The sequence below is a fragment of the Mustela putorius genome, unplaced genomic scaffold, assembly GCF_011764305.1.
Source record: "Mustela putorius furo isolate JIRA1106 unplaced genomic scaffold, ASM1176430v1.1 tig00004007_pilon_pilon_pilon, whole genome shotgun sequence".
NCBI classification, from domain to species: Eukaryota; Metazoa; Chordata; class Mammalia; order Carnivora; family Mustelidae; genus Mustela; species Mustela putorius.
In genome coordinates this window covers 12,298,358-12,325,952 of record NW_025422145.1, presented here as the reverse complement: position 1 = coordinate 12,325,952, position 27,595 = coordinate 12,298,358, and the positions used below count along the sequence as shown (strand labels likewise).

Genomic DNA, 27,595 nt, shown 5'->3' with positions numbered 1-27,595 from the left:
CTCAGCTCTTAGGAAATCCAGAAAGGCTTACGTTAATTGATATTTATATTTAACAACATACTAAATGAGGCTGGTTTCATATTCAACCATATGTTTCCCCTACAGCTGTCTTTTAGAGATCTGGATAGGAGAAAAGAAAAGGATCAGAGAATTTAACATTTAATCAACCTGGATCAAGCTTAGAAAAGAGGATAGGTGTTTTAAAAAAAAACTGATTACATAAAACATTTATATTAAAGTACCATTCAGTATCAAGTTTCATTTAATTTTGCCTTTTGGGGAAAACTTGTAAACATCGGTGAAAACAAAGTGGCTAAATTTTAATCAAGGAATATTGTTGTTATTATTTTTTAAACTTTATTTTTTTTTAAGATTTTATTTATTTGACAGAGAGAGAAATCACAAGTAGGCAGAGAAGCAGGGGGAAGGGGAAGCAGGCTCCCTGCTGAGCAGAGACCCCCCCACCCCCCCAACCCCCGATGCAGGGCTCAATCCCAGAGCCCTGGGGTCATGACCTGAGCGGAAGGCAGAGGCTTTAACTCACTGAGCCACCCAGGTGCCCCTAATCAAGGAACATTATTAAATAATAAGGGTTTTTTTTTTAATCCTTTCAACTTACTTTCAAACAATCAGCTTGACTGTTGATTTCAAAAAAGAAGAGCTTTCCATCAAATGACAAATGGACAAATAAAGTATAGTCAATCCATACAATAGAATATTATAGGACCGGGGCGCCTGGGTGGCTCAGTGGGTTAAGCCGCTGCCTTCGGCTCAGGTCATGATCTCAGGGTCCTGGGATCGAGTCCCGCATCGGGCTCTCTGCTCAGCAGGGAGCCTGCTTCTCTCTCTCTCTCTCTCTGCCTGCCTCTCCATCTACTTGTGATTTCTCTCTGTCAAATAAATAAATAAAATCTTTAAAAAAAAAAAAAAGAATATTATAGGACCATAAAAAGGGTATGAGGCACTGACTACAAGGTGAAAGAACCCAGAAAACAGCATGTTGAGTGAAAGAAGCCAGACCCAAAAGGTGGCATACTTTAGGGCACCATTCTTCACCATTCTTATGAAACGGACAGAACAGACCAATCTATAGAGACAGAAAGTAGATTAGTGGTTGCCAGGGACTGGAGGTTTTAGGGGGAATGGGGAAAAACTGCTAATGAGTATAGGATTTCTTTTTAAAGTGATTAAAAAGGTTTTAAAATTGCTCATATTAATGGCCGCACAGATCTGTGACTATACTAAGAATCACCAAATTACATGCTTTAAATGAATGAATTATATGATATGCAAATTATATCTCCAAAAAAGCCCTTATTAAAAGAAAGAATGAAAGAAAGAAAAAGAAAAGAAGAAAAGGAAAGGAAAAGAAAAGAAAAATGGAAAATCATCCAGTCTGAGAAACTTGGTCACATTCCCCATTCAGGAAAGTTCCATACACCATAGCAATGCTGCTGAAAGAAACAGAAACCTTAGTGCAAACTGGAATACCTCCAGGGGAGTATATGGAATTGGAAATTTAATAGCAACTAAATAAAGTAACATCATGACTGCAGCCATGAAACCAAACATTTCCATGTGAACAGTCAGATGGCAGAGAGACAAAGTCGGTATCTGAGAATCATCAACTCTGAAAGTGTTCAGAATCACGGTTTTCTTTCAGGAGCCAGAAAGAACACAGAGTTAATGAAATTATTCCAGCTGAGAAATTCGCTGTGAAATGTGTGTCAGAGACGAAAAAAATGTTGTCTGTATGGTGGTTGTAAGAGTTTTGACCTTCTGCAGTTACTTACAGACTGAGTCAGTCACTTCAGTCCTGGAAACATGTGACTCCAACAGGCTGTGAATAACACTTTCTCTCAGGGAAGCTACAGTTTCACAAGGTGGGTCTTTGTTGGGGTGAAATTCTCTCTCAGGTCAGATGACACATGTAGCCAATGACAACACTGTCTTTGAGTACAAAGTAGAGTGTTTTTCCTTTCCCACTTTGTTTCACCAGCCATGGACATCACAGCAAATATTATATTACTCTCCCTGAGCTGCTTTGCTGTTCTTAAGACAGGATAAGAAGACCATTCAAAATCTTTTATAAATCCTTTATAATTAAATCCAAGGGTTTCATTTTATCACAGGTGACCTTTAATTTCTTTTCTTTTTTTTTTTTTTTTTTTTTTTTTTTACTATTTTATTTGTTTATTTGACAGAGAGCTAGAGAGAGAGAGCACAAGTAAGCAGAGCGGCAGGGAGAGGGGGAGAGAGAGAAGCAGGCTATCTGCCGAGCAGGGAGCCCGATGTGGGGCTCGATCCCAGGACCCTGGAATCATGACCCGAGCCGAAGGCAGCTGCTTAACCAACTGAGCCACCCGGGTGCCCCTGACCTTTAATTTCTAACTGCAAGGTCTAAGGTAGACATTTTCCAGGGATATTCATTTTTGAATTACCAGAGTCACACTAAATATACAGTAAATATATGGGACTCTGGTACACTAAGTAGCCAGTAAGCAGGTCCAGGAACTCACCATCCAGAGCGAGCAAGTCTTTTATTAATGGAATAATCAGTAAGAACATTATTAAATCCAATATTTGCTCTGTTCTGCTAGTGGAAAAACTTGCCAAAACAGTGAAATTAATTGTACTGGCAACTAACCTTAGAATCTCCAAAATAATGTGCAAACAGGAATTAAAGCATATTTTTAAAAATGTAATCACTTCACATTTTCTCCAAGCCATTTCAAGAGTGTTCCTCAAACTTTCAAAATCAAGCAGTGTTCCTCTAATGATACTCTGCTTTATATAACAAATGTGATCCAAAAAAACATGTAAATTATACTCCTGTAACTCAATCTTACTCATTTATAAGAATCCTCTGTAGAAAGTGAAGAATGCCACACCTGCCCCACAACTTAGCAGTTCTGTAAATCTGACTTTCCATATTCTAGATCTGCCTAAATGAGGGCCCACAGTTTAAAGAAACAGATGAAGAAAAAACTACTTCTTCGTATTAAGAATGTATACTGGGGTGCCTGGGTGGTTCAGTGGGTTAAGCCTCTCTGCCTTCAGCTCAGGCCATGATCTCAGGGTCCTGGGATGGAGCCCCACATCGGGCTCTCTGTTCAGCGGGGAGCCTGCTTGCCCCTCTCTCTCTGCCTGCCTCTATGCCTACTTGTGATCTCTCTTCCTGTGTCAAATAAATAAATAAAATCTTAAAAAAAAAACCAAAAAAAGAATGTATACCATTTTCCAGTCATGTGAGACACTCGGCTGCTCTTACAAGAGAATGGTGGGTCTAGTTCAAACTTTATGCTTTACAAATAAGAGGAAATGGAGAGCCAGAAAGTGTTTCACTAGTTAGTGGAGATAACATCTTAAGATAAAAAGCTCATTCTCCCCAATTTTAGACAGCTCATTCACAAAACAAAAATTAATATTAATAACCATAAGTAGCATTTTCTCAGGGGGAAAAGAGCTCATGCATGAAGTCACAGAATACAATGCAATCCACACTTGGAATATTAACACTTAGCAGAGTAAAACTCACTGAACCAATGTGCAGTAGGCGCTTTTACTTAAAATGTCAAAGCCTTAATGGTTTATTGTATTTTAATATCCCATATACAAGAAAATAAATCACATGCATATGGGTTTTCTTCCTCTCTACAAACTAAATGGCAAAAAGCTGAAGTTAATATTTCCCAAACAATTCAAACATGAATATAAATGATTCAAAAGCTGCTTTCAGTAGCACATTTTTCTGTGGAAGGAAAAAAATGAATTTAATAGCATTACATAAAAATCCTGGAAATTATGCACAAAGACTATCCTGGAGCTTTGCCAAAAATAGGATATGCTGGTTTTTCATGTGCAGAAATGATAATCAAATAAGAATTATAAGGAGCTACAGTATTATTAAAGATAAATACACTTCTTGAAATCTCCATTTTAAAAAGCTTAAAAGTGATTGCCTAAACTAAGCCATTCAAGCCCACATTTCCTGGCCCCAAAATAAACACTTGGGTTTCGGTGACCTGAGTTCCTGCCCTACAGCCCACCCCCCCCACCCCACCACCCGGCGGGCCTTCACTGGCAGCGTCCCCTCGTCCTGAGGCTGCCCACTCTCCCGCACCAATGCCCTAGGTCACATTCTCAGGCATTGTGCCTTGGCTGCTCTCTCTCTGCCTGCTTCCCTAGGTCCTTGCAAGACCCTACCTACAACCTCTTTTTAACAAACCACTCAACCATTCCTTATAAACCAGTCATTGACTTCCAGTCGGCCTCCTAGTTTGTTCTGTGTAAATGACTAGTGTGTGGTTTCTCGCACAACAAAGCATCCACATGCAGAGTGTAAGTAATTAGAATATTCATTCATTCATTCATTCATTCACTAAGACAAATATTATTGAGCATCTACTATTTGCCAAGCTATGTTCCCAGCGCTAGGAATACAGCAGAAAATAAAACATGGTAAAATCCCTGCTCTCAAGACACATTCTAGTGGGATGAAGAAAGACCATAAACAAAAATAAGTAAGTCAGAGGCGCCTGTATGGCTCAGTGGGTTAAAGCCTCTGCTTTCCGCTCAGGTCATGATCCCAGGTCCTGGGATAGAGCCCCGTATCAGGCTCTCTGCTTGGCAGGCAGCCTGCTCCCCTTCCTCTCTCTCTGCCTGCCTCTCTGCCTACTTGTGATCTCTGTCTGTCAAATAAATAAATAAATAATCTTAAAAAAAAAAAAAAGTCTGTCAAATACACATTATGCAAGATGGAAAGGGAAGTGGCAGGGCAGTAATTCCAGGAAGTACTATTCAGAATAAAGTTCCCATGAAGGGAATTCCTGGAGTTGGGCTTTCTGGAACCTTCCACAGCTGGTGCTGGGGGATTGGGCCTGCTGGGCTGGGGGCACTCTTCAGTTTGCAAACAGTCTACATTTTGGTTTAAGATTCTTTTCATTTTACATTTCTTTGTCTCCACTTATCCACATGCACAGGCACCTGTGCCTGGACAGGCATTAGCAGGAGGGTAGAGTACAAAGAAATATTGCATTACTCTGTACTTCTCAATTGTAAGAATGCAAATTAAAGCTTCCAAAGAACCTGAAGTAGCACAAACTGTTTCTTCTGCAGCGCCATTTCTTCAAATAAACATGCATATACTATTAATTTTCTTTTCAAAAAAAGAGAGGGAAAAACTTTGGTTCAGTCTTGGAATAAACCTATCAAACAGAAGTAATGAGATTTTAATTAACGATTATTTCTCTACTCCTTAAAAATATCACTAAATGCATAAGAAAGCTATTAAAGACTCTGGGGTTGTATGAAAAATACTTAGGGGCAACCTAAGGGGGCTCCCATGGGCCCGAGATGGCACAATTTGAGCATCAAAAGTTGTGATCTCTGTAATAGAGTGACATATATCAAATAAGCTAAAATCTAAAAATATATAGAGATTCTTTAAAAAAAGTCATTGCTCACCTTTGGAAGATGTTAAGAAACCAACTCAGTCTGGAAAACCTATAATGGTGTTGGGGGGCAGCTGAGCGGCTGAGTTGGTTAAGCATCCGACTCTTGATTTCAGTTCAGGTCATGATCTCAGGGTTATAGGATCAAGGAGCCTGTTTACGATTTTCTCTCTCCACCTCCTTCCGTTCCCCAACCACCACCAAAAAACCCAAAACTCTTAAAAAAAAAAAAAAGTCCTATAATGGGAAAGCAGCAAGCAAAAAAATACAAACTTCTAAACATACACATAGACTTCACAACAGCTGGGCTGACAATGTGCATGCAAACACTCTGAGAACTGGAAAGAACCACACAAAGGTATGGTTGTTTTCCTGCTGTTGGTGCTGCTAAGAAAACTGTCCCCACTTTCACTAGCTAATGCATCTAATCTCTATTGAGTGTCGTTGGGTGCCAAGTACTTTTCTATGTACTTAACATCATTTTCTCCTTTAATCCTCACTGCAATTCTACTAAGTGGGCACTAGTGTTTCCTAATACAGCCCCTTTGGGTCTAAATACTGGCTCTACCATTTAGCAGCTCTATCTAGCTGTGTGGCCACCCTGAGTTACTTCATCTCTCTATGCTTCAGTCCCTGTGCCTATAAAATGGAAATGATAAGTGTCCCTACCTCCCAGCCCCATTAGTAATACAATAAGTAAGTCTAGTGTGTATTTGTTCAGGTGATAATTTGATTAATGTCTACTTCCCCTTCTAGGCTGTATATGCTCCAAGAGAGCAGAGGGCTCTTTCTCCAGAACCTAATCCAGGCCTCACAAATAGCAGGAAATCATTTGATATTTATTGAGTAAATAGAGTAGTTTATAGTAGAAAGCAGTAGAGCTGAATAACTGTTCTAGCTCAAACTTCAGCCAGGATCTCCAGAGTCACAACGCTGAAGATTTCCCCATAATTCCTCAATTATCAAGGGCCACATCATCTTAAGTACCCCTAAGCTTTGGGGACCACACGCAGCCCAAAAACAATACTGCCTAAACTCCCCAGGGTGTTCAGTTAAGAAGTTGCCAAACTTGGCAGCTACAGTTTAACCAGGGCTATCAGTCTTTTGTATTTTGGACACTTGCCCTTTTTAATTCGAGAAACTGACACAATCACAGTCCCTGGTGTGGTTTGGGTTTCAGTACCAAGTTATACAAGACTGCACCAAACAAAGTGTGGAAAAAAGAAACACCCTTGCGTACAGTACAAAATGTGACTCAACCAGGCGAAAGAGTTGGTTATTATTAATCAAATAAATCAATTGTGGGAGAGTCACTACCCCAACAAGTGCTTTCCTTCAATCCTCTCACTGGATTCTCCCAATAACCCTCAGACAGAGCTACTGTCACTCCTATAAATTGGAGAGTCCCCACATACTTGCCCAAGGCTCCCAGTTGAGAAACTGCACAACCAAGAACTGAATGCAAATGCATCAGAAACCAAAATCCATGCTCATCTACGAAACTATACTGCCAAAGGGTAAGCCCGGCAAAAAAAAGTTAAAAAACCAAAGTGGATAGTTTCATTGTGAACCTTAAACACCACCAGCAAAACTTTGGCAGAGGCATAAAGGATTTGTTTGAGAAAAAAATAAAGGTATGAACTAAAGCCGCTTGGTGCCTCCACAACAAATGCACCACGTCCATTGCACGTCCAGTCAGAGTGGTTTCAGATGTGTGAGAGTGTGTGTGTGGGTAGTACGGACAAACCCTCAGATTTCCTAACTTACAGCTGAAGGAAGCAGTTCCCACAGTACTTCCGCAGACCTCCAGGGGTCCCTGAAACCTCTCGGCAGGGTGTCCATCTGTAGGGTTAAAACTATTCTCAACATAACACTAGGACACTATTTGCCATTTTCAGTGTCGGCATCAGCACTGATGGTGCAAAAGCAGCTGTGGCTGAACCCACTAGTGATCGAGATGGTGGCACCAGACCGCTCGAATTGTCAGTGTGTTCTTGACTACCACACGCTTACAGAAGGAAAAAAAACAAACAGTTTCACCTAAGGAGTCCTTTAATGATGCAGTAAAAATGAATAATTGCGTTAAACCTCAAGCTTGAGTGACTGTATTAAAATAGAAGACTACCCCCGTAGGGTTGAGAAAAACACCCTCGCAGTTGTCTGGGTTGCAAGCTGAACCAGCAGCTTGTCGGATGGAAGATCACCTCTGCTCAACCTACAAACTGTGGCCACTCACACTAGCGTATTTGGCTACTGTTCCTGAAAAATGAACAGTCTGTCACTTCAAAGGAAACAACTGACAGTATTTGTTGTCAGTGATAAAATTCAAACTTTCAAAAAAAATGATAAAACTTCTGCGCCTGGGAAGTCGACATCTTCCCGGTATTTAAAGACTTGGCTTTTGTCAACATTTGGAAGATCTACGTAACTCAGGAAACCAATATTTTCCAAATGACCAATGCATTATGTTACAAAATCACACCTGGGTAAAGATTCATTCAAAAACCTTTTAAAAAATAAATAAATAAATAATGTCCATTTTTAATATATAATTATATGTATAAAAATATTATTTTTATTAACATGCAGTGGGTACAATGGATTTATTATTATTTTAAAATGAATTCTAAGGAAAGATTCTCCTAAACATCTCAGTTTATTTCAATTTCCAGTATGATAAATATTGATAAGGCACATAAACAAGAACTCTTTAGTTTCTCCAATAATTTTTGGGGGTGTAGAAGGGTCCTGAGACCAAAAAGTTTAAGAACAGAACCACAGGCTGATGGAAAACCTCATTGGTTGGTCACAGCTGTTCCTGATCATCGCAGTCCCAGAATCCCACCCACTCCTGAAACTGTTCCTGTCCCTCACTCCCTTTCTGGTTCTGCTACTGCCACTCCAACTACCAGTCTTTGGGGGGCTTGACCTTCCAGACTATTCTAAGGAAATGAGCCTCTCTCCCAACTTCAGCAGAGCAGGCATTCCAGGCATTTTCTTACAAGTGCAATGCCGCAGATGTGGGGTGGGGGACGGGGGGCGGTGCGGAAAAAAAAACCCGATTAACAAGAGCACATGAGTTTCACGAAGTACAGTTTTGCCAAACCTGACCCAAGGTTGGCCATGTGTCAGTTTGGCTGGTGCAGTCTACCAGGGCATGAGCGAGACTGATGAATGTCACAACCTCATCCAGCCCTCTTAAGGGAAGACCGCCCCCACCAGCCTGTGCTGCGCTCAAGTTATCTCACCACCATCCTGCACTAATGTCTCAGTGTGGACGCTCTAGACCTCATGTGGCAGTGCCCTTGCTGTTTCAAAAACTCTCCCCTCCTCATAAAATTCCCTCCACGGATGCTAGTTCCTGTTGGGGAAATAAAGGTCTCTAGGGGTCTCGTGTGCAAGTACAAATGATGCCAAGAGCTACCAGGAAGAGAGGCCACTCAGCCACTCCCTTGGGGGTCAGCAGCTGCCTATCACCACCCAGCAAGGGGACCTGCATTCAAGTGATTAATGACCACCGTCTTATAAGACTCCCAATAGAAATACTAATACCAAAATCACCAAAGAAAGAGGAAAATTTAGGCACATGCACACACAAGAGAAAATTCAACATTTTCTTTCAAGGTTATTACTCCATGGCAAAGTACACAGGTGACCATTACTGGAACCAGGCTGGCTAGTCCCTGAAATATCTTTACTTATGCTGATTGCTTCTTTTTAATTTTTCCCTTTTTTTGTTAATTCTACCTAAATGATTACCCTCCCTCCTTCTTCATTCCACCTGCCATTCAGCAAACCATATCCTTAACTTTCTTTGCGGAAAGGCAAATTCTGCTCAAAAGCTGGTCCTTGAAATTAACACCTGTGTGCTTTTTGCTGGAAGGCATGTAATTTGGCCTAAAGAAGCCGGAATACATTGTCACCAGGGGCTGCGTGAGCATCCGCTCCACAGCTCTTTCTCGTTCCCAATCTTGGTTGTCAGTCAAATTTTCTGCTTCATCTTGCCTCTGCCACTTGCCATCCAAGGCTATGTTTCAACATGCACGAGACAGCCTGCTCCAGGATGCAGGCAAGCAGAGAATCTCTCGGCCTGACTACAGAGGAAGGAATGAGCTGTCTGCTGTAGGCTAGCACTCCAGTGGCAAGAATATCTGCTCAGGTGGGGACAAGCTATTCACGTTGTCCAGTGAAGCAAGGAGACCAACTGAGCAAGCAAACTGCACCTAAAACTGGTACTTTAGTAGGGCTATTAGCTGCCAGCTGGTAGGGAACGAGGGGGCCCAGATTGCCAGTTTGGGACAGCCACTGGCAAGGCTAACATTCAGAGTGCCCCAGCCCACCTTCTGTTTGAGGAAGGGCCCCAGAAGGGGGCCAGATAGGACCTCTCCTAAGTAGCCACCTACTAGCACTTGGATAAGGTCTTGGTTGCTGTGGTCAGCGGGTGACTATCTGCCCAGTGCACATCAGCAGATCTTTCCCCCCGTTGCTCATGAGCCTGAAAGGTTGGCAATGGCTACCAGACATTCCCTTTATAAAGACATAGTTGTTGCTGTCGATTTGGAATGACTGCGCACCCTGCTGCAGCTTCCTAATATTTCAGAGGAGAAAATAAGACATTTATAGATATCTGCTGACAGTTTCACCTTCTGTCTTTGTGACTCTATCTATAACAGGAGGGAAAAAAGAAAAAAAAAAAAAAAAACCAGTTCCAGACAATCCTCCTCACCTTTTTTGGCTTGTGGCCCAAGGAAGAGCAGAACAGCTAGTATCCTTTTGGGCCCAGTGGTTTGTCCTAAATGGTGTAAAAAGATGCTTCTTCCCATCACTCATATCACACTATTTCTACCTACCTTTAATAATAATTGCCTCTTACTTTTTGGATCATTTCCTAAGTCCGAGCCTCGTGCTGAAAATTCTTTCGACCTTCTCCCTCAGTGTCTGACCACCCTACCTAAAGTTTCACACCAACACACATAGACGCATACACACACACACACTCTATATCCTCCTTTTTGCTTTGTTTCTCCTTAAAACTTAATGCAGAAGAAATTTTATATTTCACTGACTTTACTGACTGCCCTATTAGAACAGAACACCACCGCTGCTCTCCCTTGCAGAGAGGCAGCCCTGCATCGCCGCTCAGATTGGTGTCTGAGAACTTTATTTCAGTGCACAATGACATGCCACGAGAGCAGGAATTTTTGTCTGTTTTGTTCACTGCTGTATCCCTAGCACCTAGAACTCTGCCCGGCACAAAATAAATTACTTGTTAAATGAATGAATGAACAAGCCAGGGGCTCCTGGACTGTTTCATATTCTTCAACTCAATTCTGCATTCTCCATTCATGCCACAGAAACTTCAAAGGTCTCACTCATTCCTGACTGCAAACTGTCTCCAGTGTCAACTCCAGAACCTTGAAAGGCCATATCCCATTCAGACAATCAAGCCTCTCACCCCCAAGTTGTCTGCTTAATTCTGGCTCTACTTCTTACCCGATCCATACTGGTTCTCCTGTCTGCTCCACTCCTCCACTGTCACTGTCAACACCCCAGCTAAGGCTGCCATGACCCCTGCCTGGGATTTACGGAAACAACTCTCTAATCTCCCATCTCATTCCCTGCCAACCTACATTCCCCAGAACTGAAAAAGTAAGCCTTCTAAATTTGCAAATTATATCACCTAAGCCTCCTGCCTAAGCCCATCAGCGGCTCCCCATTATGTCCAGAATCAAACACAAACTCCTTTCTGCATGATCCACACCCTTCCTTGCCCTAATGGAGTACTACTTACAGCCCACAGGGACACACAACCCTGAGCCTTGGCTCATGCTACATCCACTGTACCGAATGTTCTTTTATCTACCTGAAGACTCACCACCAGGTCTCAAGATCCACCTCAGTATGTAGCCCCTATACAGGGTTCCTGACTCTTCACACATGCTACCACAGTTAGAACTGTAAGCCTGTTGAGGTCAGGAACTGTCAGCACTCCACGAGTTCATCTATGGCAAGGAGCACATGTTAAGAACATGCTAAAGATTTCCAATGAGTGAGTGAATGTGCAGGAATAATGGAAGTCCAGCCTTCCACAAACCTTTCCAGATAAGTTACAGAGCAGGAGCTACTTTCCATGCTGCCAGGCTAGTTCTGGAGCGCCCAGCCTACTGGTACTCATATCTACAGAGTCCTCTACTGGGTATTTTTAACCCCATTATCAGAAAAGGGGATATATAGTAAAGGCTATGCCCAACATTGTAGAGAGAAAGTATCTCCACAAACCGCAAGATGGGCTAAAAGAAATTGTGGGTTTTTACTTACTTATTTTTTTAAAACAGGGGAGAATGCAAATGCAGTCCCCCACCACCCCCAATTATGAAGTCGAGTTTCCCGCATTCGGGGAAATCGCAAGGGTCAGCACCTCTGGAGTACAACAGATAAGCCTTACCCTGTGAAAACCACCTTCGTGATCATGGTATTTTGGGTAAGTATGAAAATTTTAAAAACATAACCTTAACCTCGTATATAAAAAGGGTTCTCTACAAACTGTGCTATCTTCTCAATTTAGTGGATTTGGACAATGACAGAACAGAACTGGGCAGTTTCAAACAGAGGCAGGAAGTTGTATAGACATCCTATATTACTGGAGTCCTGTCCACAAAGGTTTTCAAAATGAGCTGAATAAAGCAAAAATCATGGTCTCAGGGAAACAGTTAAAGGAGGGAATACCATATAAAAATACCACCTTTTTAGTTGAGCCTTCCACCTTTCCCTACCTCCCATCTAGTAAAACTTTCCCCTTCAATATACAGCATACACAAATTTAAAGAAAAAGTTAATTTACCAAATGTACACTATTTGAAGTTAAAAAAATCAATAGACCCCCTTCTAGCATATTTTTTCACTGTCTTTGAGACACTTGACTTGAAGTTGAAAAATAAAATTACCCATAAATTAACAAAATGGGTACTGTGGAAGATTCAAAGACTCGGCGCCTTCCAGACCTATTTAACGATTACATCTGTTTTTATTCTTGATATTCAAGAAACACACTGTTCAGACTACCACTTACAGAACTGCTACCCTTGTCATAATGTCATATAGCACAGCTCTCTGGAATCTGTCCCACAACCCCTGAGGACAGAGCCTGCAACACTCAGATCTTAAAGATACCAAAGTGTCAAGCAGGGATTACATCCGCCCCACACGCCACTGGCATCTGTAGACTCTGACGACTCTGAGAGCAAGAGTCACCCTCCTACAGGGAAAGACAATCACCACAGCAGAACCTCTCAAGTAAACTGCAAGGTGTAGTTTCTGACCTCCTCAAAGTATCTTTTAGAGCTCTCTAGACAGAGGGAAGTATCAGTAGTGTTCTACTTACACCTGTAAATTCTTCAACTCATAGCAAAACTAATAAAGAAAAGTCAGGAGAAGGAAAAAGTGCTATGACCAAGTAGAAAGTAAATGACATGGGGAACTCTAATCACAAGCAGAGAAACAAAATACCAGTTGAGCATATAGGATGATGTCAAGCCTGACAATCTATTCAGACCCCGACACTCAACCACTTACTGTCTCTGACTGAGACTATTACTGCTCTCATCTCTGACTTAAGCTGTTCCTTCCCACGACAAACTCTTTCCTGGAGCTTTTCACTGTGTCATCATGCAACGCATGAGCACCACAAAACACAACAAGCTTTACAAATTTTGACTTTTAAGAATCAATATTATTTTCTCTACATACTTCCAAAATGTTCCCTCCCCAAGCAAGAAGATTTTAGTAAAACACAAGGACTGTTTTTAAAAAGGGGAGTGGGATGGGGGTTAGGAATTTAGAATCCTTACTTTTGGTCCCCCTTATTTCTACATCACTTCCCAGGCCTCGGAAATTTTTGCCCTTTGTGAAAATTAAAAAAAAAAAAAAAAAAAGGAAAAAGAACCCCAGTGAAAATATCAAGAACAGCAGTAAGAACTTAAGTCCGAGACAAGAGACCAGATACAAATCCAAGGGGTTGGGGATAGGGGGTCTAAACTCTGATCCGGGTAGATTTGTAAAATGCTGCAGTCTATATGGTAAGAGAAATATCACAATAAAAATGAAAGTTGAAAGCTAAAAATACATTTTTAAAAAAGAGACCTAGAAGAAGGCAGTATGTACTGAGGGTATATAATTCCATTTAATTCTCAAGAGTCCTGCAGGGCTAAAGCAACTTCCTTATTCCAGCAAAGTGAGGCCTCAAGACGAGAAAGGTTTTATTCTTCACAGTTCTGGAAAAAGGCATGGAGAAAAGTTTTGATGGGATTTAGGGGCAACCAAATGAAACAGAAAGACAATCTGTTAAAGTACTTCAAAGTTCTGCCTGCTGACAGGCTCTGATGCCCCCTCAACCCCACTACATTCATCGGACCTGCCCCCAGAATTTCAGAAACAGTAACAGCTGACTGGCAGGATATGCATTTCCAAAGTTCTCCTTCCTCCTAAAGATCTCATCTAGGTCAGCACTGTCACAGTGGGAACAGATCTGTGATATCTGACTCACCAGAGGCAAAGTCTCATCAGCCCTGAGATGCCCCCATGTTGAGGTATCCTGAGACAACTGATCTGCCTCCAGATACTGACACTAGAAAAAGATTGTTTGGTTTTTATTTTCCTCAACACAAACAGGACCGGGGAGGGAGATGGCGAGGCAAAGAAACGCACATACCTTTCAACTGGTCAGCAACCACGCTCTGGCCAAGGCGTTCAGTAACTTTCCCATCTTCCATTTCGTACCGATCATCTAGGTATTTTGCTGTGGCCTCGGAAATGTGAACCTTGCCCGCCACTCCCAGCTGCTCCATGAGATTGGCCAAGTTCACATCGTTGGACCACACATCGAATTTGAACCTCCTCATGCCCAAGATGCCGCAGAGGACGGTCCCCGTGTGAACCCCGACACGCATGTTCACCATCTCTTTCTTCTCCTGGCAAAACTGCTCGATCGCTCTGATCATACCCAAGCCCATCTCAATGCAGCAGTAGGCATGGTCGGCCCGGGGCTCTGGACACCCCGCCACGCAATAATAGCAGTCTCCCAGGGTACTGATTTTCTCACACTTGGTCTCTTCACACAACCGGTCGAAGCGACCGAACAGATCATTGAGGAGACCCACCAGGGCGTGAGCAGACTTATTGGCACTCATCTTGGTGAAGCCCACGATATCTGCAAATAGAATACTGACTTCTTCGATCTGCTGCATTTTGAAAGGGCGAAATGCTATGGGGGCTTTCTGTATGGAAGACTTTTTCTTCCTGTTCTTGGGGCTGGAGGTGGCGTGCCTTTTGACAGAATTCTCACTCTCCTCATCCCCCTGTTTCATCAGGTCATCAGCTATGATCCTAGGCATCACAGAATGAATCATCCTCTCTTTCAGGGCTTTTTCCACTTCCAGATCCTTTCCATGCATAATTGACTGTCCCACCTTGAGAAAGGTGCTCCTGGATCTCACCTGGGACATGATAAATAGGTGGACCCCGATGGCGTGAATGCAGACATGGAGCAGGGCTCGGCTCAGCAGCTCCCAGTGCGGCGCCCATGCTCCAGGTGGGGGGAAGCAGTCTTTGTCTCGAAAATGATAGCCAAAGGTCTCAAAAAGAACAGAATAGACCACTCCCAAAAACAAGCTCAAGTACAAAGGTAAGTGCATGACGGTGTAGAGCAAAAAGAGCACTTCGATGCACATGGAAAAGCTCCCCACTTGAGATAAGCAAGTGTCTGTGGGCTTGGCTGCGAGGGTACGATTGAAGCTGTCAGCACGTCCTGAGAGAGGCGTCAAAACCTGAAACTGGGCGGCCAGGGTCAGGGCGAACACCAGGAGGGTGAGAACCAGAGAGGTCCACACGTAATGCCGGGCATACAGCTTGGTGAAGGTAAACAGAAAAAAGCCCACACACACGACGAGGAAGCACAGAGCTGGGGCTACCATGACCATCAGTTTGGACCGCATGTGGACGCCAAAATAGATGCTCCACAGCAGGCAGGCGAAGCCGATGTAGAAGAGCGCATACCGGAAGCGGCGCTGGGTCTGCGGGAAGCAGCGCTCCATGCAAGCCTCCTCCAGGTTCACCGAGTCAAACTTGGGGTCCCACCACCGGCTGGAGGCCCTCTCGAACAGCTGGGGCAGCTTCTTCTGCCTGCGCAGGCGGCCTCCAGCGCCCACTCTCCGGGGGACGCCCCCTGAGTCCCCAGAGCTGCTACAGCTGGAGGAGATGCTGTACTTGCAGTGCTTGGGGTGGCTGTTGGAGGACAGCTGCTTGGGGTTGATTTTGACCCTCACGCTGTTGCTGTCTCCGCTGGAGTCACAACTCACCTCGGTGCTGTGGTGCGGTAGCAGCTGCTGGTGGGGCGGGGAAGCCATGTTGCCGAGCGCTCCGAACCTTCCGGGCCGGGGGCTCTGGTACCTGTCGGCGAAGACGACCTGAGTTACACGGGCACCGATTCCCACACAGGCGCACGCTCCTGAAGGCCACGAGCTCCACCGGTGTGCTCGGCGGCGGCCGGGGCGGTCCACTTGCGGAGGCACCACACGCTCCCGAAAGCTGCGGCTAACGTCTAAGCCGGGCTTCCGCCGTCCCGCCCCGGGGCCGCCCGCAGCAGTCGAGACGGACCCGGCAATCCCGCGCCGGCGAGGCGGCGGCGCCCCCACGGCCCCCCGCGCCGCCCACCCCGCGCACTCGCCTGCTCCGGCCGCCGCGGCTGCGGAGGCAAGTCCAGCCGAGCCCTCTCACGCCGCCAGCCGCTCTCGCCCGCGCGGCTCTCCCGCCGGCGGCGGCGGGCCCCTCATGCCGCGCGGAGCGGCGCCTCCCCTGCGTCAAAGGCCGGCCGCCCCGCGGGAGGCTGCGGGCGGGCTGTGAGGGGCTGCAGCGAGGCCCCGGCGCCGGCGCGAGTCTGAGGAGCCCGCGACGCCGCGGTCGCCCCCGTCGGCGCGGCGCGTCTAGCGGGGCCTGCTCCCGGCCTCCGGGGCCGGCCCAGCGGGGCGGGGATGCCCAGCGCCCCGGGAGACGCCGGGCGCCGAGCGCAGGGCGCGGCGGGCGCGGGCCCCTCAGCCGGCCGCCCTGCGCTGCGCTGCCGCAGAGCCAGCTCCCGCGACGCCGACCCGGGACGCCCGCCCGCCCACGCCCGGGGCGGCCTCCCGAGCTAGCGACGCCGCCGCGGCCGCGGCCGCCGCCGTGCCTCCCGCTGCCGCTGCCTCATGTCGGAAGAGCCGCCGCCGCCGCCGCGGCCGCCACCATCTCCGGCCCCCTCCCCCTCCCGCTGTCACTGACAGACTCGCGCCCGCGCCGCCCCTCGCCCCGCCGCAGCGCGCACGCGCGGCCCGCGCACGCCGCCGCCTGGCCCCGGGCACGCGCACGGTGCGCGCGCCGGGCCGGCGCGGCTGCAGGGCGGGGGCGGGGCGGGCACGCTGCGGCTCCGCCCTCAGGCCTCCGCCTGCTGCCCCCGGGCGGTGCGGTGCTGGGCGGCCCGCCGCAGGCACTGCAGGACTGCGGGACCTGTGGGGCTGAGGGGACTGCGGAGGCGACGGGGTTCTGTGAGACCCGTTTTCCTCCGGGCTCGGGTCCCCAGACCCGTTCGAGGAAAACGAGTGGCTCCTGCTAGTTAAGGAGCAGCCGGGGTGCGACGTTTAGGAAACGAAAACGTTCTCCTCTCCGTCAGCACACCTTTTCTTAATACATACAAGTTTGCAACTATGGTGCATGTGCCCAAAGAGAGGCACCCCTTCCTCTCTAAGCAATGAGTACGTGCCCCGGGGGCACAAGCCCTTCCCTGAGCGTGGTCTTCCCAGTCACCGCAGTCCAAGCCGCAGCCTCTGGTGCCTGGGCCCCCCCCACAGGCTCTTCCAGCCGCAGAGACTTGCCTTTCCCGTGCCTGGATCATCGGCCACAACTGCCTTCACCTTTCCACAAATGAACCTTTCACAGGAGTCTGCTCTCCATAGAGTAGTCCCACGGGAGCCTCCCTGAGCGTTGTCTGCAACCTGTCAATACAGTCCCAGACTCCCTTGTGCACCAATCCCGGCCCTTTCCTGCATACTTAGTACCTCCTGCCAGTCATAAGGGTCTCCTCCTTCCTCCCTTCACTTTCCAGGCCCAGCCACGGGGCCCATGCCAGGTTTCACAGGTGATTTAGAAAATAAGATAAAATGTGGACTCTCCCCATAATGGAATACTATTTGGCCATAAAAAGGAATGAAGTACTGATCCACGAAGGAACCAGAAAGATGAAACCTGAAAACATGATACTAAGTGAAAAGGAGCCAGTCAGGAAAGACCACATACTATATGATTTCATTTCGATGAACTGTCCAGAATAGGCAAACCCATAGACAGAAAGCAGACAGGTGATTGTCTGGGCCTGGGGGCTCTGCTTTGGGGAGTGATGGAACTAGATGGAGGTGGTGGGTACACAACACTGGGAATGTACTAAATGCCATTGGATTGTACCCTTTAAAATGGTTTAAAGTGGTAAGTTGTATGTTATGTGTATTTTACCGTGATAAAGATAAAAGAAAAACAAAACAAGAATAACACAACAGCAGGACTGGTATTCCTGCCAAAAGAACATAACCTTGATCTAATCACCAGAAAACATCGGGCAAACCCAAATTGAGAAATATTTCTTCCAAGTAATTGGCCAGTACTCGTCAAAAGTGTCAAGGTCATGAAAGACAGAAAGTGAAGAACTGTCACAGATTGGACTACACGTAACATGGGATCCTGTTGTACAAACTGGGACAGGAAGAGCATTTGGGGGAATTCGAAGAGGTCTGCAGTTTAGTGAATAGTAGCCTTGAATAGTAGCCTCTCGTCTGTGTAAATTTCCTGGATTTGTCAACGGACTATGATTACATACAACGTTGACATTCAGGGAAGCCTGCTGCACAGTGAAGGGGAATGCTCTGGTATTTTTGCAACTTTAAGTCTAAAACTGTTTCCAAACAAAAAGTTAGAAAAAGTTGTAAATAAAACCTTTACGGATCATCAGCTATGTGCTGAACAACTCTGATGTATTCTGTTTTTTACAGATGAAGAAACCAACATGTACACTGCACAAGCCAGTAAGAAAGATAATAATAGTAAACTTACACTGACTGAACCTTTGTCGTAAGTGCCCGAAACCACTGGATGCTTTCACTTGTGACCTATTCGGTTCTTACCACAACCCTCTGAGGTACATGTGATTGCCCCTATTTTAGAGATGTGAAACTGGGGACTGATGCGTGATGTGCCCAAATCCACACAAAGTCTAGGGACAGAGCTCAGATTCAAAACCAGGTCTGACCCCAGAGGCCACGGTGCTCTGAAGCCTCAGCATCACCCACTCTAACCCTCATGGTGACCCCTCACATACCCCAGTGTCTCACATGCTAACCCACCAACCTGAGCCAGAAGCCCTTAGAGAAGCTGCTGACAATTTACATTCCCCCATTTAATGCAACCCTGAACTCCCCACTTGCTGGTTTCCTCCAATAATTGGAAAGATCTATCTGTGCTTTTCCTTTCCTCCCATAATCTTTCAGTCCACCCACCACTTGTGGTGACTTTGGCATTTGTAAATTAATTAGTTGTGTCAGATTTTTAGAGCATGATTTTAGATCATGCCAACCTCCCTCCTTTCCCGTATGTCTCCTGGAAGCAGATGGACAGCATTCCCTGTTGATGAAGGCTGTAACCCACCAGGCCCTCCTTAATCTCTAGGTTAGGGTGGAAGTCATTCCATAAACCCTTGGGATCAGGGATAATGTGCCCAGCGCTGAGCATTGGGTCCTGGGTGTCCAGTGACACACTCTCTGTGACTTCAAGAGGCTACTAGCTGGAAAAGATACTGGGGAAGGCAATGAGTTAAGAAAATGGAATCACCATACGTGAGGAAGAATGCCACAAAAAGGTCAACTCCTTTCTCCTAATGCCAAGACCTGGAAGGGAGTCGCTGGCAAGCCCTGGGTCCCTTCTCCTTAACCCTCCAAAATCATGGAGTTGCCTGTTACTCAGGAGATATGGGACCGGTGCAACTGCTTTCTCCATCCATCCAACCAGATGGCTGCCAGATCTGTAAGGTTTTCTCTCCATCTGTGATGTGTGCAGAACTTCCACCCAACACAGCGTGAATCAGATAGGGTCTGCACAAACTTCACCAAAGTTTTCAGCAAGTGTTACCAGCCGCATCACATCACCCTTTCCCTCCCCGACATACTAGTTCACCTGACCTGTGAGGGCTTCGGCTCCAAGCTATCAGAAGTCACACATGGTCATGACATGACCAGCTTCGAGACAAACAGCACATGGAGGGAGCTCTGACCATTCTCGTCAAGCAGGTCGCGGAGGTCTCAGCAGTGCCTACGTTATTTCTGGCAGTCGGGTGGGCAATCATTGTGGAGAACCACCCATGGTAAGGCAGCGGTGGGGAGGGGGGTGTTTCCTGCTCTCATCCAATCAGGCTGCAGTGAGCAAGCTTTGAGTCCTTCTTCTCTTGCCTGGTAAGGGTGAGTCTGTAGGAATAGACCCACATCCTTTTCCTCTCCATCCAGGAGCTGGTCACTAGTCTTAGGCAGCTGCCTCCACACTCACAGAGAATCCTGTACTGAGGCAAAGTAAAAGAGGCTGATTAGGGAAGATCATCAAAATCCCTGGCAGGCTTTGCTACAACCCAGGAGTCTTTGATCTAGCCATTTATATAAATTCCAAATCCTGTCATGCCTGGTGCACAGCTCGATAATGCCTATTGAATGAATGCATTTGGGAATTATAAGAGGCAAGATGTGTATGAAATACTTAAGCTCTTGGTTGCTTTTAATAAGCAGAATAAGTAATATTCGATGTAATGCTTATGAGTGTATAGCTCTTTCCACCTACATACATAGTAGAGATTCTGGCTTGGCCTTAAAGCTAAGATATGTGATGGACATATTTATGACCCCAAGGCGGGGGCCAGGGAGGACAAGTGCAAGGGCAATCATATTTTGAAGGAGGAACTGGTTGGTTAACCCAGCAAGTTTGACTGAGACAGAGGGTGGGGATTCTGAGGAAAGCATGGTGACTGTCCCTCAGATTTGCAACCTGGCCCAGCTCCTGCTGGACTGTTCCTCCCATCCCATTCCATAATAGGGAATCCATAATAGGGTCTTAGCAGATGTAATTACTGAAGATGAGGTCATTCTGGATTCAGACGAGCCTTAAATCCAGTGTCTGATGTCCTTCATGACAACAGGGGACACAGAGACATGCAGGGAGAAGAAAGCCATGGGGAAGATGGAGTCAGGGATTGGAGAGATGTGCCCACAAGCCAGGGAATGCCAAGTGTTACCCAGAGGCACAGAAGCTGGAAGAGGCAGGGAGGACCCACCCCCAGTGCCTTCAGAGGGAGTCGGGCCTTGCTGACACCATAATTTCTGACTTCTGGCCTCTGGAACTGTAAGCAAATACACTTCTATTGTCTGAAACCACCACGTTTGTGGTCATTGTTGTAGCAGCCCCAGGAAACTCCCACGAACTGTTTCATCACAAACCACAAGCAAGGGTACAATTAGCACTCCAGGTAACCCCTCTAACGGTGCAGACACGAAAGACGAAGGGCAGGGGGGCTCTCTCTCTGCTTCCCAGCAGGCTAGAGCAAACCTTCAGCATCTTGAGAGCTGCAGGAGACCCCAAGGGCACGTAGCGGGGTGGAGGTCAGCCCTGACCGGTGCAGGTGAGAAGAAATCGGGTCACTTCTAGAGACGCCTGCAGAAACTTGGCTTACACAACACTGTGCCCATTTTACATTTCTTTTCTTTTCTTTTTTAAAGATTTTATTTATTTATTTGACAGACAGAGATCACAAGTAGGCAGAGAGGCAGGCAGACAGAGAGAGAGAGAGAGAGAGAGAGAGAGGGAAGCAGGCTCCCTGCAGAGCAGAAAGCCCGATGCGGGGCTCAATCCCAGGACCCTGAGATCATGACCCGAGCCGAAGGCAGCAGCCCAACCCACTGAGCCACCCAGGCGCCCCCACTGTGCCCATTTTACAGACCAGGAGTGTGAGCCGAGAGATCACATTGCTCACAGCTGTGACGTCATCAAGCATCCTGTGGCTTCCAGTGTTGTGATGAGAGCTCAGGTGCCTTCTGACTCTCAATCCTAAGTATGAAACCTGGTTTCTCTCTGGAAGTTTCCCTGTAGTTCCGAAACTTCACCATGCTGGATGGTAGCATGGATCTATGTTTATCCCTTGTGCCAGGCATCGGCTGGCCCCTTGCAATCAGAGGACTCATGTTTGTCATTTCTGGGAAATTTTAGGAAGTTGTGTCTTTGATGATTTCTCTCTTCTGTTTTCCCTGTTCTCTTTCTGCAATGCTTAATGTTGGAATGCTGGGCCTCCTGTCTATTCCTCTTATTTTCTTATCTTTTCCATCTCTGTGACTTTCCTTTTTTTCTCCCTTTGACTTTTTTTGTCAATGTTCTGGGAGATTTCCTTAGCTTTACCTTTTAATGTTTTATTGAGAATTTTTCTTTCTACCCTTTTTTCCTTTTCTCTTCAAAAACTTTTCACAATAATAATTCTACTGTTATGTTTTGATACCCAAGGGCTCTTCTGTCTTCTGAATTTTTTTTAAGATTTTTTTTTTATTTGAGAGAAAGAGTGAGAACAGGAAGGTAGGGGGTAGGGGGCATAGGGGAAGGGAGGAGCAGACTCTCTGCTGAGCAGGGAAGCCCGACAGGAGGCTTGATTCCATGACCTCAGGATCATGACTTGAGCCAAAGGCAGATGCTTAACCAACTGGGCCAGCCAACCTCAGCCTTCTGAGGTGGTTTTTTTTTTTTTTTCAAGATTTTACTTATTTATATGAGAGAGACAGAGAAGACCAGAGCACAAGTTGGGGAAGGGGCAGAGGGAGAGGAAGGAGCAGACTCCCCACTAAGCAGGGAGCCCGATGCGGGGTTTGATCCCAGGACCCTGGGATTATGACCTGAGCTGAAAGCAGACGTTTAACTGACTGAGCCACCAAGATGTCCTGACTTCCGAATTTTTAAAATTTCATCTTATTCTCATTTCACCAGTGGAATAACTTCTCATTTCTCTGAAGATACTGAAGATAGATTATTTTATTTATTTATTTTTGCATAGTCTCCACCTTTTCTTATCATTTGGGCCTTTTCCAAGTCAGAAGGTTTTCTTGCATGTCTGGTCAGCTTTGGCTGCCCATTCACAGTTCAGACGAGTCACTAAAAAGCTGATTAGAAACTCAGTGCAGGTGGTGGGACGTGCCAACCATGGGCTTCCCCTCACACAGTGCTTCTCAGCCCGGCCACATGCCACAACCACTTGGGACGCTGTGGACACTAATGATGTGACCCCATCCTCAGAAATTCTGATATGGGGGCACCTGGGTGGTTCAGTCAGTTAAGCCTCTGACTCCTAATTTCGGCTCAGGTCATGATCTGTGTCCTGGGATCGGACCTTGCGTCCATCAGGCTCCCCATTCAGCAGGTAGTCTGCTCAAGGCGTCTCTCTCTCTGCTCCTCCCCTGCTTGTGCTATTTTTTTCTCTCTCTCAAATAAATAAATCTTAAAAAAAATAAAAATTAAAAAATAAAAATAAAGTAATCCTGATGTGACCATTTGGGGACAGGAAAGGGTACAGGAGGGCATTTCAAATCTCCCCCGGTGATTCTTATGATCATTTACTGCTTTAGAAGGTTCTGGTCAGGTCATTTTATAGGAGACACCCCCCCCCCATGTTGGTACTTCCAAGGGTTTCCCCTTGGATTCGTCAGGTTTTCCAAAGAAGGCTCTTCCAGGCTGGCCACCACTCATCTGAGAAGCAAAAATGGCTGGAACGCTGAGCATTCAGTATCTAAACCTTTGCTTAGCAAGACAGCATCTGGGACAGTTCTGATCCTGGTGGACTGTTGCTGGCTTTTACCCAGGAGCCCTCCTAGGACAGTCCCTTGCACAATGAACCCACAAACTATTAGCCACATCTATCGGCAGAACCCCACAGACTTGTCAGGATGACGGGGATATATTCTGGCCCACGATCATATCAAATTACCATTAACACTACTCAGGAAGAAAGTTTGTGAGCCCGACAAGAATTACCACAATGCCAATAAATACATTTTTTTCTCCAACATAGAAACATTCCAGGAGGAAGTATCCAGTAGCATCTACAATACTCAGTATCTGAGAAGCTCCATGGAGTCCAGGCTGTACCCGATCAGCAGAGCTTGTCCAGGTCTCTCTGCCGTTCCCATTTATGCTTCATGTTTCAGTGCTTCACGTCGAGGTCCTCACACAAGTCATGGTAAAAACCCGCTGTGCCATAGTGTGCTGGGACTGTTAATAAGAGACAAGCTTTTCCCATGGGCAGTGAGCGGCAAAGCCTGTAGAAGACACCACAGTAGGGACGCCTGGGTGGTGGCTCAGTCGTTTAAGTATCCGACTCTTGATTTCAGCTCAGGTCATGACCTGAGATCACAGGCAGACCTCAGACAAGCATGCGGTGCGGCCCATCACCCAAGAACTGAGGGATGGGGTCAGTGTGATGGATCCTAGGGCAGTGGGTGAGCACAGCCCAAGGCCAGGCAGGGCGGAATCGGCACTTCTGAGATTCAGGGAAATTGGGGAAAGAAAGTCCTAAAGAGCCAGGACAACGTTGCCAGGACAGCCTAAAACTGCATTCCTGGGCTGCTTCAGTCCCCCGGGAAGATGGAGGTTGTAATCGTCTCTGCTGCAGCCAGGCCACGGTGCCCTGCGAGGGCGGGGCGGTGTAGGGGGCTAACTTCATCTGACAACTCAGCCCAGAAAGGGGCTTCCTCCTGGTTTTCCTTATCAGTTGAGGAAGTGGTCACAGTACCATCTGCAGGAGAGGCGGCCCCACCGGTGCCCAGCCAGGGACAGTGGCCATGCAGGAGTGCCCGGGTGCTGAGACAGGGACACGCAGGGAGCTGGCAGGTCTCCTTCTTCACTGGCTCAAGGTGCAAGTCCGAGATGTGACCCGCGGCACACAATTCCAGACTTGCGTTATGGTCAGCACACCCACTGTCTGCCTCCGGCAAACAGGGAAGGGGGACCAGACATGGATGAGGAGAGAAAACACCCTGAAGACCTGTAAGTCCCAGGAGGGTTCCAGGGGGACTGGAGTGTCCAGGGGATTCTGGAGAACTGGGCTGTGCTGGGGCGGTTTGAGCAGGCCAGCTGGGCTGCAGGGCACAGGGGACAAGAGCCAAGTAAGCAGCATGGGCAGGGCAGGGCCCCATGGAGAAGAGGCCGAGAAGCCTTTGGAAGAGCCGTTGAGGCAGAGTGTGGGTGCGTGGGCTGGCCTTGCCAGAGGGGCGTGCACAGAGCCCATCAGCAGACACCCCCCCGCCCTCCGCTCCCCGCAGGCGTATCTGCTTACGAAGGTGGAACCAGGACTGTTGCAGAAAGTGCTGGAACTAAGAAGAAACCTACCTCCGATCCGGGACCAATGACATCACACACAAATGCAGACACATCCCTGCCTCACGGCACCACAGCTTGCAGTCACGAGGCAGAAACACCTGAGGAGGTGGGGAAGGGGGAAGGGGGGGCCGCTGAAGCTCTGGCTGAGAATCTGGGTGCGGCCGCCCAACGCAGGGACTCGGAATGTGCCAGGCTGCAAAGTGAATTCCTGGGGCATTTTTTGAGGCTCAGGTGATTCTGAAGGTAGAGGCTGTCACAGAAAAACAGCAGACGCTGGGAGCTGGCCGCCCCCGGGAGCCTGGCCCCCAGGCCAGTGCCAAACGCATGTCATGCCCAGTTCTAAAAGTGGACGTGGGTTCGGAAGGCTGGAGCACGCAGGGCGGCTGAGCATACTTCACTGGGCAGTTCACGTGAGGAAAAGGCCTGGGGACAAGGGTCAGTCATTCAGGTCTTGAGGCTCCTCTTCTTTACCAACAGGCTCCCAGCTGGGAATAGAAGTTCTGTCTGCTCCTTCTAATGACTGGTCCCTGGGCTCCTAGCTGGCTCAGCCAGGAGCGCACGCAATGCTTGATCTCCGGGTTGTGAGTTCAAGCCCCACGCTGCGTGTAGAGATTACTTAAAATATTTTTTTAAAAAACTTTTAAAAATCTCTCATAGCTAGTTACTATCATAATTATATATTTGCACCCATTCTTCCACTTGTGTAACTGCCAAGAAACGACAAGCACAGAGCAGAAGTCATTACACTGGAAGCTTTAGGACATCAGGGTCAACAACGTTCCCAGCAACGGGGAGGCCTGAGTGTACCACCATCTCTGCCTGCCCCAGGACACCTAAAAAGGAAAAAAAAAAATGTATTCTGACAAAATACATATGACATACACTTTACCCCTTTAACCATTTTTTTAAAAGATTTTATTGTTATTTATTTATTTGACACACAGAGAAAGATCACAAGCAGGCAGAGAGAGAGAGGGGGAAGCAGGCTCCATGCCAAGCAGAGAGCCTGACACAGGACTCGATCCCAGGACCCTGAGATCACGACCCGAGCCGAAGGCAGAGGCCCAACCCAGTAAGCCACCCAGGCGTTCACCCCTTTAACCATTTTTAAGCATAGAGTTCAGTGGCAGTGAGTAGAAGTATACATTACCTGTTACATCCAGAACATTACAACAAACTGAACCTCTGTCCCCATTAAACACTCACTGCTCGCTTCCTCTTGCCCCCAGGCCCCGTGACCTCTATTCTACTCTCTGTCTCTACGAATATGACTATTCTAGTGTCTTGGAGGAGACGAATCACGCAATATTTGTCCTTCTGTGTCTGGCTCATTTCACTCATCTTCATGTTTTCAAGGTCCATCGATGTTGTAGCAGGTGTCGGAATTTCATTCCTTTTTCAGGATGAAGAAGATTCCACTCTATGTCCATACCACATTCATTCATTCATTGATGGACAACTGGATTGTTTCCACCTTTTTGCTTTTGTGACTAACGCTGCTATGAACATCAGAGGACAAGAGTCTGTTTCGAATCTCTGCTTTTCCTTGACTTAGTTGTAGTGATTTTTTCCCTAGAAATTTGTTCCTTTTTTTCTGCACATGAAAACTATTGGTAGGTTTCTCATAATCTTTTATTACTCTTGTCATCTCTGCAGCATTTATGGTTATGTCCCCTTCTAAAATCTTCATATTACTTGTGTCTTCTTTGTTCTAGATCATCTTATCAGAGACTTACCAACTGCTACTCTTGCAAATAACTAATCGTATTAGAATCAGGTTCAGGTTTAGAGAAAACCTCCAAATAACAGTTGCTTAACCCATTCTCACTGCGATACATCCAGAAGGCTCAGTCTGGGGCTGGTCTGGCAATCCATGGCATTGGAGAACGAGGTTCCTTAGAGCCTGTTGCTCTTTCCTACAAAGGAAAAGTCACTGTCCAATACCTGAAGGTCCCCCTTCCATGGAGGATAGTGTCTGGAGCTCCAGACAGGAAGGTGGAGGAGGGAGAAGAAAGACATGCACACAGCACGTCTGCTCATATCAGAACAGTCATACCGCCAAGTGACTTGCAAAAGACTTTTTTGAAAACCAATTTCACTAGATATAGAATTCTAGATCGATCATTTTTTTCTTCCAGTGCTTTAAAGATGTTCCAGTGTCTTCTAGTTTACATCGCTTAATATGAGAAATCTAGAGAAATTCTAACCTTTGTTCTACATTTATTGTATCTTTTTATCTCTGAAATTAAAGATTTTTTTTTCATTATCACTGGTTTTCAGCAATTTGGTTATGATGAGTCTGGGTTTGGTTTTATTTTTATTCTGCTTGGGATTCTTTGAGTGTCTTAGCTCTGTCTATAACTACCTTTACAGCTTTCATTAAATGTGGAAAACGCAGGTGCCTGGGTGGCTCAGTGGGTTAAGCCGCTGCCTTTGGCTCAGGTCATGATCTCAGGGTCCTGGGATCCAGTCCCACATTGGGCTCCCTGCTGTGCAGAGAGCCTGCTTCCTCCTCTCTCTCTCTGCCTGCCTCTCTGCCTACTTGTGATCTCTGTCAAATAAATAAATAAAATCTTTTTTTAAAAATGTGGAAAACGCTTTGGCCATTAGCTCTTCAAATCTATTTTTTTTTAAAGATTTTATTTATTTATTTGAGAGAGAGAGCATGTGAGAGAGAAAGCACG

At 46.5% G+C, this 27,595-nt stretch overlaps 1 protein-coding gene and 1 pseudogene across 3 annotated transcripts in view; both read right to left on the bottom strand.

Moving 5' to 3' along the window:
• The window catches only part of ADCY9 (adenylate cyclase 9), a 121,211-nt gene extending 96,207 nt beyond the window's left edge, over positions 1-25,004 (bottom strand). The window contains exons 1-3 of one of the 3 annotated variants that reach the window (XM_013055031.2): positions 24,921-25,004; positions 19,700-20,073; positions 14,161-15,896 (exon numbers count right to left, since the gene is read on the bottom strand). In XM_013055031.2, coding sequence (XP_012910485.1) covers positions 14,161-15,853 — 1,693 coding nt within the window. In that variant the 5' untranslated portion in view covers positions 15,854-15,896; positions 19,700-20,073; positions 24,921-25,004. Of the gene's footprint in view, positions 1-14,160; positions 16,151-16,173; positions 16,783-19,699; positions 20,074-24,920 lie in introns of those variants that run through there. The other 2 variants (XM_045072147.1, XM_004750535.3) reach the window with 2 other exon arrangements.
• Positions 11,788-11,942, bottom strand: LOC123389737 (annotated as a pseudogene).
• Positions 25,005-27,595: the final 2,591 nt, after the last annotated feature.